Source organism: Leucopleurus acutus (assembly GCF_964270905.1).
Source record: "Leucopleurus acutus genome assembly, chromosome: 5".
Taxonomy (NCBI): Eukaryota; Metazoa; Chordata; class Mammalia; order Artiodactyla; family Delphinidae; genus Leucopleurus; species Leucopleurus acutus.
In genome coordinates, this window is record NC_139147.1 from 6,959,900 (window position 1) to 6,972,806 (window position 12,907).

Here is a 12,907-nt window from a genome sequence, read left to right on the forward strand (position 1 = left end):
CTCTGCCTAACCATTTTCTAGACAAAATGCAACTAGATGAGAATCTGTGTGCAAATGCTCCCAGTGACTTAAGTTGAAATTTAGTTGTAAATTGATAGCGACTGCAGATTTAATTCCCACGTGTAACCTCAACACCAGAAAAGTGAGAATCTGAGGAACTGGGTGGGAAACGCTTACAGTCCAAAAATACAGAAATGCCAGTGGAGAGGGAGTGGTGAGCAATAGGAGAGTTTCAAAAGAAAAATTATCGAATTCAACTAAAGCTCTGGAGGGTAGGATTTCACGGACCACACTAGTCGAGATGCTTGTAGCCAAACAGACCAAATAAATTAAGGCAATTCTGCGTTGGATTTCACGTTGCATTTCATTGCTGTTCTCTCTGGGATATGAAACTAGGAAGAGACATGTCTTCTGCAACACAGTCAACAAGCTTTTTCAAGATTGACCCACCAAACTGCCAATTTTAAACAAAGTTTAAAATCTCTCCAAGTGAGATTTTATAGTCATCTCCAGGTGACTGGCAGCAGAACACCTGCTGAAGTACCTGGATATGGCTTTCAGCTGGCCCAGAATGACACATGGCATTGGACCGAGACCCGTCAATCCAAGTTGTAGTTTTGAAATGGTTCTGTAATAAAATTGCATGTAGTTGGCCACCCTACTCCCCAGCTTTATGTAGGCACAGTTAGTAAGAGCATGCATAATAACGTTTCTGGAATATATTTTTAAAGGAAACTTGAAATGACATAGAGTCATAATCATTAATAGAACTTGCACTGAGGATGCAGAAATATAATTATTAAATTTGCATATGCAAAGTGTGATGAACTTTTATGGGACAAATAGCAATACATTATAAATACAAAAAAAATCATTGGCATATACTTCAGCTCTACGGCATTGCCAATGTTTTGTGGGGGCAGTACTATTTCAGTCTTACAGTTCATTTTAGAGAAATTCTAAATTCATTTAGTGAAGGAGAAAGAGTAGACATTTGCGTAGGAAAATAACTAGACCCACCTAAATGGGAGGGAAGTCCAAAAGGGAGGGGCTATCTGTATGCGTATGGATGGTTCATTCTGTTGTGCAGTGGAGGCTCACACAACATTGTAAAGCAACCATACTCCGATAAAAATTAATTTTAATAAAAAAAGAAAAATAACTAGACCCTTAAGACTGATTTAATATAAGTGGATGAGGGAAAATGAGGGGTGGCTGAGAGAGGCATCTGGCAAGTAAGAGAAGGCAGTGCTCGTTTCCAAGGAAGAAGAAAAGGGAGGAACGTGAACGTCATTTGGTGGATCTAGTGTGAGACCTCAAGTGGGAAATCGGTTGATTCATCCACGTTGTAGGCTGTGTCTCAGACAGGTCATGAAGCTAATAAAGGGGTGATGGACTTATGTCAATTCCAGCGGGAAGCAGGAAAAATTAGATTGTAAGAAACTTTTGATATGGTCTTGACCTAGGATTGCAGGAAATTACCTTAGAAGAGTCAGCCAGCTCCTAGAGAATCCATCCATGGGAGTTTTCAGATTAATGGGTGCAACTGTTAGATCAATAAAAGATACAAAGTTATCATTTGTAAATAAAACCCAAATCTCGTGGAATCCAGGTTGAATATTACTTTGGATAACTGGGTTTTCTTGCACAATATTGATTCTAATAAACACAAAACAAAAAAAAAAGCACACAAAATAGCTGTTATCAAGTTACATCATTGATCTTTTAGTCAATTTATTTATCTTTACAGATTTACCTTACGAACCACCCAGGAGATCAGCCTGGACCAGTCACGGCCACCCCACCCCCCAGTCGAAAGGTACAGTGTTGGTTCCCACTGCCTTGAATCCTCACATCACAAGGCAGTGGGTAACTCTTGATGCAGTAAATGATAATTTCTGTAGCCAAACTATGCTTTTTCAACATACATTTGTCCCTTTGGCAACAAAGCGCAACTGATCTTTAAATGCAATGATTCTTTCTCTATTGGCATTATACCTATTTCTATAACAAGAAGAAATGAATGATGTAATGAATGATGTAATGCATTTCTGGACAAATGCATGTCTCATAGGATGCTTGAGTACAGATTAAATACTGGGTGATTTCCTAATCTTGGCCATGTTTATAGTATTCCTTACTTTATATTTTCCTGGTGGTTTCCCTTTATCTTTTTATTTTAGAGTTGGTTCATTTTAATCTGTTTTGTAAACCATCTCAAATTTTTTTTAGTTTTGCAAAAAGTGGGGTAAAAATAAATTTTTAAAATAAGTATATTTAAAAATAAATATTTAAAAATAAGTATTTTAAAAATAATAATAAATTTTTAAAAAGTGCCCTCGTTTTGCTACCACATTTACATTTGGTTTCATTAGAAAGGAAATTTTTTTCTTACCATGTTTCTTATTATAAGAGTAAGGCTACTATGTTAATAACTAAGGTAAATGATGGAATGATGATACAACAGCATCAAAGTCTGGTAGCAAATACAAGTTATAACTAATTGTCTCTTTGTTTTTTGGATTTTCAGCTGCTCAGCCATCTCCTTCCACAGTGCCCAAAACTGAAGACCAGCGTCCTCAGCTAGGTATGTTTCACAGAGCATCTTGGTGGCCATAAAAGAAGAAACAGGTTTAGCAGCATCTTTCTAAAATGTGTCACTTTCTAAGTTAAACTAATGTTCCTTCGTCTTCTTTAGGACTGCTCCGTATGTAAACCAGGGACTAAATTATCAGTCTACTCAACTGGGAATGACTTGAGATTTTGCTAAAACATTTCCAAAACCCGTGCAATAAATATGGAAAAAACATGCTGCGTGCCCACAGGCGGCTTCTTTGCGGCCTCGCAATTCTTTGATTTTCACCTTCCAGGTCACATACGGCAACGTCAGCGTGTGTGCCAAGTCCAGTGCGGAAACACAGTGGCAGGATGCTGCCGCCCGTGTGCTGAGCGTCACGGCCGACACGGCCCTGGCAGAATACATCTGCCCTGTTTAAATCCTGGGATGGAGAGGGCGCTGGGCTAGGTGTTGGGAACCCTGGGCCAAATCTGAGCTTGGCCACCAGCTAGGAGACCTTTACTGAGAAGCATCACTCAGACCCATGTGACATCTTTTCTAATACAGGAAGTGGTGCTGGGGGACTTTGGCGTGGGGGACATTTTCAGCTCTGAAATCTGGAAACACCAGTGGGTCAGCATTATTCCTGGAGCTACAGCCTACCTGCTCACAACTACGTCTTTGGGATCTGACTTCTTTTCTTTTTGCTGTAGATCCTTATCAGATTCTTGGACCCACAAGTAGCCGCCTTGCAAATCCAGGTGAGATACTGCTGATGATTTTGCTCTTATAAAGTTATCTTTTAGGCAGTAGCTATTTTGAAACTGAACTTGTATAGACAAGAAATCCCTTCCACTGAACAAGCTGAAGTTGTAGATCTCACTGGACTATTTGCCTAAGTGGAAAAAAATGGGTCGGGTTATACATTAAGATGTAGCTTCAGCAAAGAGCATCATTACCTAATCCAAACTGTATCTGTTTCCTAGGGCTGCTCTAACAAGGTACCACAGACTGGGGGTTTAGACATCGACATTTATTGTCTCCTAGTTCTAGAGGACAGAAGTCCGAAATCAAGTGGTCAGGGTTATTTCCCTCTGCGGGCCATGAAAGAAGGATCTGTTCCAGACCCCTCTCCTTGGCTTATAGCTGCCGTCTTCTGCCTGTATCTCTTTACCTCTATATGTGTCTGTGTCCAGATTTCCCTTTTTCTAAGGACACCAGTCATATTGGATTAGAGCCCACTCAAATGATATTACTTTACCTTGATTACTTCTCTAAAGACCCTATTTCCAAATAGCGTCACATGCTGAGGTACTGGGCAAGTCCAACATATGAATTTGGGGGGAGGGCCACAATTCAACCCATCACACTAGCAGATAAAATAATATCTTAAAAACAAAGAACCATAATGACAACCACAAGACTTCAAATTTAGGATCATCTTCAATGAATGGTCTATTTCTGAACTCAGGTGCCAGGAGAAAGTACAGATTCTTAATTGGCCCATTTGTAACCTGTCCCTTGCCAAGGATTGTCACCTGTCATCACGCTTCAGTGCCAACCAAATTGTTTGATGTGTTTGTATTCAGATCAGAACCAGCTGTGCTGGCATCCACTTCAGAAATTCACAGCATATGCTGCATATTCTCAACAGCAAATTCAGATGCCAAGATGTCATAGGAGTATTGCAAATACAAGCTGGAATGTATATTTTCTATACATTGAGGCCAAAGTGGGGTTAGAAATGGGAAAATTTAGGTTCAATCAGTGTACATCCCCACAGGGAATCTATACTTTTGAAAACATAAAATATCATCATTATTTGGCATCCACATCTTTGACATTAAATTTTGATTAATGTTAACTAATTCAGCAAATATTTTTTAAGCAGCTTAGAAGTGAGAAGGGTCTGTTTTGTTTATTGCTCTACCCCTTGGGCCTAGACCGGGTGCTAAATAATTATTGGTTGAACAAATGAATGCAAGGAGTAACAAGATACCATCCTGGACCCTCAAGGAGCTTCCATTCCTGTGGAGAAATGGACACAGGTTCACCCCAGCATCCACCTGGTGGCCACGTCTCCGGGGTCTTGGTCCGTCCTCCTGCCTATGCTCAGCTTTCTATTTGCAACTGCCTTTATAACCATTCACATAAAAACGATTACTATGTTTTGAGATGATTATTATTAGTCAGGCTTCAGGAAGACTGATCTGGCAGCAATGTTCAGGATAGATTAGAAAGGGGAACAGGACGGAAGCTGGAACACGCTGGGAAAGTTAATACAATAATGTGAAATAACAATTCAGTAGCTTTCCCCCCACCCCTCCCCCATATCATGCCTGGGCAAATGCCTGTCTCAGAACAGCCCTGGGAGGTCATTATCTTCGTCCTATGGAAAAGGAATCAGAGGTCCAGACAAATTAGGTAACTTCTCCTGGGTCACACAGCCCATAAGAAGGGAGGCCAGGTTTGAACCGTGACTCTCTGTCTCCAAAATCTGCTTTTATTGATATTTTCTGGCTCTCCACTGCCACTGAGTGAGCCTGGAAGAGGGAGGTCTTGGAGAATGAGGACCAAGAGAATAGAAAGAAAGGATTTCCTTTCAGTTTAACAACTGTTTCAATGAGGCTGAGGTCAGGGATGAAGAGGGGGAACATGTCAAGCTGCACCAAACAAAACCAAACCGACCCTTTCACCCACACAGATTGGTGAAGTGAAATATAAGTCTGTGCCCATGTTGTTGCAGTTCAAAGGTGTGGCTTGGTTGGTGCCTTGGGGCCAAAGAGAGTTGCCGGCCCCTAAGCAGAGGGCTTAGTGTCTATTCACGCTGTTCCCAGCAGCCTGGGGTTGCCCACGGAGGGTAGAGGGACCTGGGACCGAGCAAGGAGGAGACTGCAGACCCATCACTGGCCTGGGAAAATGTCTTGGTACCTAAGAGGTCCGCGACACTGGCATCGTAAGCAAAGACTGTGCCCATTGGGCCTGGGGAAAGTGGCAACATCCAACTTTTGACTCAAAGATAAAGATTTCTTTTACTTCGTTTATAATGAATTAGGCCTTCTCTCCATCTCTCCTTAGGCTGTGTGTCAGTTACTTTCATGTGGCCTTTCCCCCTAAAACCAGAATGTCTTATCATTCTGTTAATGAGAATGCTTCTTCCTGTTTGATTCTAGTTTCCCAGTCTCTGATAAATAAATCCTTCACCACTTTAAACTGCTGCCTCTCCTCTTTTCACAATGCAAACGTTTTTTAAACCATTTTAAATGGAAAGATGACATCATATAGTATGAATGCACGAGATGATAACAGCGTCGCAACATCTCTATCCAAAATATGCATTTGGGGTGCACTTTGGACCGTATTTCTTCTGCTGAGAAGTGTGTGTCCCTGCATTGTTATGTCCTGGATCAGATATTAGCGGCATAGCCCCTTTATGTCCCATCAGGATGGCTGACCATTTAATGTGGCTTCTGTGATGAACAGAAGTTGCCTTTCCATGGAACAGCTTTCTTGGGAGCAGGAGTTCAGTAGCTCCCTCGGTGCTCCCTGGATACTCGCTAATGGTGGGCATGAAAGTGTAAGCTGCTTCATGCGGAACCAGAGACCAGTTTTAGGGATGTTTTTCCATTGGTTAGGAGGTGGGAGTGTCCAGTCTTCTACTGGGAGCCCACCAAGCTCCAGGCCCAGGGAAGGACTGGAGGAGACTGCAGAGGTGTGTGCAGAAACCAGGCGCAAGAGCAGTATTGTTGTGCAGTGATTCAGCACCAGATTCTAGGCGAATCTGGGTTCCAACCCTTGCTGACCTTGGGCAGGATAAGTCACTCTACCTCTTTGGGCTCTAATTCCTGACCCCTACAATGGGCTATCACATGATTCTGGGGGGAGGGGGATTAAATAAACACGTGGAAAATGTTCAGAATGATGCCTGGTACCAGTCAGCATTCAGTGATGCTGGCCAGCCCTGAGAATACCACCATTCCCAGCTTTTGCCTGGCCAGCATGGGGTTTTTTGGGGGAAGGTGGTTGTTTTCCTTTGGCATCTCCTGGCTCTAGGCAAGGGATGTACCTTTCTTTTCTTTTTTTTTTTGGCGGTACGCGGGCGGGCGTCTCATTGTTGTGGCCTCTCCTGTTGTGGAGCACAGGCTCCGGACGCGCAGGCTCAGCGGCCATGGCTCACGGGCCCAGCCGCTCCGCGGCATATGGGATCTTCCCGGACCAGAGCACGAACCCGCGTCCCCTGCATCAGCAGGCGGACTCTCAACCACTGCGCCACCAGGGAAGCCCAGGATGTACCTTTCTTTAAGCCCTGGTTTCCAGCTCAAACAAATCATGATAAGAGCACTTATGTACCGAATTCACCCTCATAGTGATCCTGCAAGATGGTACTACCATCTGGATAGTATTACCGTCACCTGCATTTTGCAGACAAGGACATTGAGGCACAGAGAGCCAGGTGAGCAGAGCCAGGATTCAGCTGCGACAGTGCCAACTCCAAAGGGGTGCTTCCGGCCACCATACTGTCCTGCCCCTCCCACCCCCGCAACAAGCCCTGTCTGAGCCACAGACAAAGCCTTCCGTCTGAGACACATGCCTGCTGCCTGAATCCCGATGCGCTGGGGGTACAGGCCGTGCACGTGGGATTTTCTGCAGCACCTCCAGCTACTATAGAAAGTAGCCCAAGTGATTGCCACTGTGGTGCTTGCTGCTTTAAAGACCCTCTCTGCTTTATTTACAGCTCTGTTCCTCCATCAGCTGGCTGCTGAGTGCCCTGCTTGGGGACACCCCTCCTACTTGACCCACAGCTGCTGACTCACCCCCAGCTGTGCTTTTCTCTGTGGTTTATAAACCGTTTAGATGTTTTGCCCTTTTTTTGCTCAGGCTGTACCTCTTCACTAGTATGTTTCTCTTCTTTTCTTTTAATTGCATTTGGAGAACACTTTCTTCCCCAGAATTAAAGGATTGCCTTCTGTCTTCTTTGAAGCCACGCCCCATGCCCCTTCACCCCGCTGGACTCTCCTGTAGGTGGGCAGCCGACATCTTTGGGTCCCCCCCACCTCCCGGTCCTGCCTTTTTAGTTAATTACCTTGGACAAAACTAGGGCAAAAGTAGCTACTCCTTACTGATGTTCCAAAGGTGGTTATCAGGATAGAGAGAGAAAATAGATACCAAGAGTTTTTCTGAAGAAGGTAATTCTTGAGGTGCAGGTGGTGAGGCTGTTTGGGTGCAAGGTCCGGTCTTATAAGAGCATCTCCCTTTACTTGTTGGTTTGGCCAGTGGAATACCCAAGCCACTCTCAGGCTTCCAAATCTTAGGCATTCATGTTCTGGAATCCCTATTCCATATTCTAAGATGCACCTTCAGTGCACAGTAAGTGTTATTGTTTCGACAGTAAACGAAGAATTTAATAAATTGCTTTTGAAATTCGTGGCCACAAGTAACTCGTTTAATTTACCACTGATTATAACTTCTCAGCAAACATTGTGCCCCCTTGAGGATTCTCGAACAGCGAGAAAATCTGCTGTGGACTGTGAACGCAGTGGATTTTGTTATATTAAATTTAACAAGTAATGAGCTTGACGTAATGTTACATTTTATAACATCTACTTAAACATTAATTGATTTGCTTATGGTTTTGTTCTCAGGTTCGGAAACTGATGAGTTTTGTTTACAGGTGTCTTATTCCCATAGACTCTTGAAATGCTCAGAGGCCCGAGCACTGTGTACAAGGGCTGATGGGTAAAATCGTCTAGGGAGAAACTCCTCATCCATCCTTTGAACTTTGAGTTTCTAGCCGTGAATTTAGTTCCCTGACTTACTAGTTCTTCAGAAACAGGAGAGATGGGAAAACACTTTTGTACACTGGTTCTCTCCTATACATGTTTATAAAGGAAGTGGGTGAGGGACAAATTCCCAAGAGGCAATACCAAGGTTTGAATAGATACCAAGTATAAGTTTGACTGTTTAGGAAGATCTGTGTATTTATACAAAATCTGTGGGATTGTTCTCTGTATGGGAGGAGGTTGACAGTGAATATTTATTTTCAAACAACTCTATGTGTTTATATTGAAACATATGTTACACTGTTAAATCAAAAATCTATGTTTTTCCCTATTCCCAGGTCATATATGGAATTTTTTTTCAAGTAGTAATCCTTTGGTTACAATATATATACTAAAACCATATGGTTTTCTCAAACTATTCTTTGTGTTTTTTAAATGCATATTAATGAAATGTTGGGGGCAAGAAAACTTGATTGAGAACAGTTTGAATATGTGGTCCCGAAAAAGCAAAGGCTTCCATTGCGATGAACTACAAGCTGTTAATACATTTCAAATGTGTTGCTAGACTGAAAATGCTAATTTTCCAGAACAAATTCAGAAAAGGCTGACCTTTCTCATGATGCTGTTGTACGGATAACTTCACAAACATATCCATTTCCATGTAGCCAACATGGAAACAAAGATTTATGAGTTGGACAATTTATATAGTGAGCTAGTGGGGAGGATTTAGAGAAAACACGTCTATAATTGAGTTTTACATTTCATCAATTCCCTGAATAGTCAACAGTTCCTTTAATGATTTTATCATTATCTACTGATATTTATTGATAGTATAATACAAGATAATCTTTTTGGTAATAAGCCCAAGGCAGTGCTTGGGAGTTTGGGAGGAAAGACCTGCCTCATGTGTCCATTTTCAAAGCTTCTAAACTCTGCTTAAAGCATCTTAGCTTCTCCTGGTACTCAGGATCAGATATTCCCGGTACTTCACCTCTCCTGGTACTCCTGGTATGACTGTTGATGTTTGCATGTTTCTCTCTTTTAGGGAGCCATCAATCATCTTAAAGTATTGTAGCATAGAGTCTAGAATGGTGTGCCTGGATTTTTCTCTGAATTTAATAAAACCAAAAAGCCACATCTATAGGTCTCCAATGGAATCAAGAGAGTTCTGTGTCCACCCAGTCAAATGAGGTCTCATTGACTCTGTTGGAAGCCCCAAGAGGGCTTGCAATCACTCATTGTTACAGTTTTTTCTTTTGGAAACTCTGCTTAACACAATTGGCATTGCAACGCAGGGACAACACATGGATTTCCGTTAAGATGCATTTGCCTAAATACTGGAAATGGGTGATCTGGTTTGAAACAGAGCCAGCTTTTTTCTAAACTTCCTCATTTTGAGTGGGTTAATTCTGTTCTAGGAAAAGTTTTGACAGAATGGCTTTCTGCATGCCAGCCAAATGTTATGTTAGAAATAACGGTGTTTACTTCCATTCTCGATTTTTTTCCATAAACTTTTTGAAGTTCATTTCCTAAATCTGACTTTTATTATTTTACTTGACCTAGCCAATATAAATGGTATTAAGTCATTATTGCCAGCCACATAACAGCACTTTCTGCCTCGCAAAAGAGGAAAAGTAAGCCCTTCCACCCCCAAAACACAAAGTTGACTTGGCTATTCTTCTAAGGAAGTCAGAAATGGATGGAACAAACCTGAACTCTGACCTCTAGGAACTCTTTGCATTTCCAGGAAGGACCTGGATCTTTAGATCAGCCTGGTAGTCACCAAGGATCATCATCTTAGGTCAGCTTCCTTAGACACAGAGCTTGGGCTAAGGATACTTGTGCAAGTGATTAATTAAGGGTATTTCTCAGGAGAGAGGGAGTGAGGACGCAAGATTGGACAGGGGAAAGTGAAAGAAGCTTGTGGACTTAGCTGGAGCCCTGCTTTTGTCTGATCCCACGCGGAGCCCGGGGCATGGCCAGCATCACAGAATTGGTCCCTCTTCGAGGCAAGGGGGCCGGCCTCTGGTACCCTGTGTCAGCCCATCAGGCTGTGGGCTACCTGGGGGTGGATGCAGGCCAAGGGCAGTTCTCTGGAGACAAGCAGGGGGATCTGGGGGACAAGAGCAGCCAATACCCCAGCGGCTGACGGATGGGCGCACACCCTGGTAAAGGAAGTCTGGGTGGGACGCCACAGCCCCCTCTTCTGTCGTTGAAGAAAGAACCCCTTTAGCTCAGATCCTGTTCTCACTGGGGTTTTCTTTCCTTTTCCCACCTCATCAGGGAGCGGGCAGATCCAGCTGTGGCAGTTTCTCCTGGAGCTCCTGTCAGACAGCTCGAACTCCAACTGCATCACCTGGGAAGGCACCAACGGGGAGTTCAAGATGACAGATCCAGATGAGGTGGCCCGGCGCTGGGGAGAACGGAAAAGCAAACCCAACATGAACTATGATAAACTCAGCCGGGCCCTCCGTTACTACTATGATAAAAACATCATGACCAAAGTCCACGGGAAGCGCTACGCCTACAAGTTTGACTTCCACGGGATCGCCCAGGCCCTGCAGCCCCACCCTCCAGAGTCCTCCCTGTACAAGTACCCCTCGGACCTCCCTTACATGGGCTCCTATCACACCCACCCACAGAAGATGAACTTTGTGGCCCCCCACCCTCCAGCCCTCCCCGTGACATCGTCCAGTTTTTTTGCTGCCCCAAACCCATACTGGAATTCACCAACAGGAGGGATCTACCCTAACACTAGGCTCCCAGCCAGCCATATGCCTTCGCATCTGGGCACTTACTACTAAAGACCCGAGAGAGGCCTTTCCCAGCAACATGCAACCGCCAACCAATTGCCACAAGCTCTATCGGAGACCATGAATCAGAAGTGCCTCAAGAGGAATGAAAAAGCTTGACTGGGGCTGGGGGGGGAGGAAGCCGGGGAAGAGATCCAGAGACTCTCAGTGGGAGGGAATTACTAAAATATTACTACAGAGATAAAGAGGATGCTACAAGTATAATGTACGTGGACAGATCATCTGTGGACCAACCTTGTGAAAGGCATTGTAAGTAGAAGCATGAAGTCATGAGGACAAAGTGCCAAAGAAAATGTTCAGAAGAAGCGTGTAAACCTTAGAGGAGCCTTTGGGATCCTGTTCATGCATTAAACTGGGATTAAACTCAAGCAATAGAGATAACACAGTCTGGACCTAACATGCCATTTCTAATGTCATTCGAAGGAAAAAAAAAACTACCTGTATTTAAAAAGAGAAACATATCAACACAGAAAAAAAAGAAAAGAGACTGTGGCCCATCGATAGACATTGATAGGGAACTCATCAGCACTTGCAGTTTTGGGCGAAATCAGATTCATTCCATTTGATGGAGAGCGGTCAGCTCTCTCCAACTGTGAAGACAACCCAAAGCTTCCAACTCCTTTATGACAGGACAGGAGCTCTGAGCCGAAGGGAGGGACTGAGAACGTGTCTGGAGGGTAAGCGTGTGGGTGTAGACAGATGAGGCGGGAGAGGAAGAAGCAGAAGAGGAGGCGAGGACTGGGAAAGAAACTTCTCGAGCAGTAAAGACTGGACTTAGGACGGTGTCGGTCCTGCAGAGAATTGAGTCATGGAGACTTGCGGTTCCATACGGTCAGTGTTGTACCAAATCCAGTGTTACGAGGAAGGACACAGCGTCACGGAGGCAGGGCTAGTAGTAGAATTCAGAAACAAAGTCGTGCATCTCTCTTTTTGTTTGTTTATCAAAAGAAAAATTGTAACTGGAATTGTCTGATATTTAAAAGAAACATTCAGGACCTCATCCTTAGGTGAGGGCCCTGCTCTCCACAGGGTCAGGTAAGAGCTAGCCTTCTGGGCTACTGCGACCCGAAATCACCTAGGCATCGGGGCGAGGCGGGCTCCAGGTTTCCTTTTGAGTCGCGAACGCTGTGCGTTTGTCAGAATGAAGTATACAAGTCAATGGTTTTTTTTTTCCTTTTTATATAATAATTATATAACTTATGCATTTATACACTACGAGTTGATCTCGGCCAGCCAAAGATACACGACAAAAGGGACAATCAATGATCTAATGTGGCCTTGAACTTTAACTCTGTATGCTTAATGTTTACAATATGAAGTTATTAGTTCTTAGAATGCAGAATGTATGTAATAAAATAAGCTTGGCCTAGCATGGCAAATCAGATTTACACAGGAGTCTGCAATTGCACTTTTTTAGTGACTCAAGTTGCCTTTTAGAAACTTGTGCTGCAAGGGGTGGGTTTTGAGTTAGAATTCTCCTTTGTCCAGGAACTCGTGCAAGGGAGAGCCAAGCAAATGGCACGCTTGGCACGTAAACAGTGACGACCCCTCCAGGGCCTTGTTGCCAGCTGGAGCCGTCCGGAGCAGAAGGACTAAAGGTTTTCACCTGGGAGCCTCCAGAGTTAGACCCAGAGTGGAGAGAGGCCCCTAAAGCTGGGGTTGTAATTGAGAAATTCCAGATCTGCACCTAGTCAAGAATCACCCTTAATTCCTGCTATGAAGCATTCACTGGATGGCAAACAAGCTGTTGCTCTCAA

General features: G+C 43.8%; 1 protein-coding gene across 4 annotated transcripts in view; it reads left to right on the plus strand.

Annotated features, from left to right (window-relative positions):
• Nucleotides 1-12,482, plus strand: part of ERG (ETS transcription factor ERG) — a 204,515-nt gene extending 192,033 nt beyond the window's left edge. For all 4 annotated transcript variants that reach the window (XM_082840105.1, XM_082840102.1, XM_082840104.1 and 1 more), the window contains 4 exons: nt 1,751-1,819; nt 2,531-2,587; nt 3,271-3,318; nt 10,621-12,482. In XM_082840105.1, coding sequence (XP_082696231.1) covers nt 1,751-1,819; nt 2,531-2,587; nt 3,271-3,318; nt 10,621-11,141 — 695 coding nt within the window. In that variant the 3' untranslated portion in view covers nt 11,142-12,482. The remainder of the gene's footprint in view (nt 1-1,750; nt 1,820-2,530; nt 2,588-3,270; nt 3,319-10,620) is intronic.
• Nucleotides 12,483-12,907: the final 425 nt, after the last annotated feature.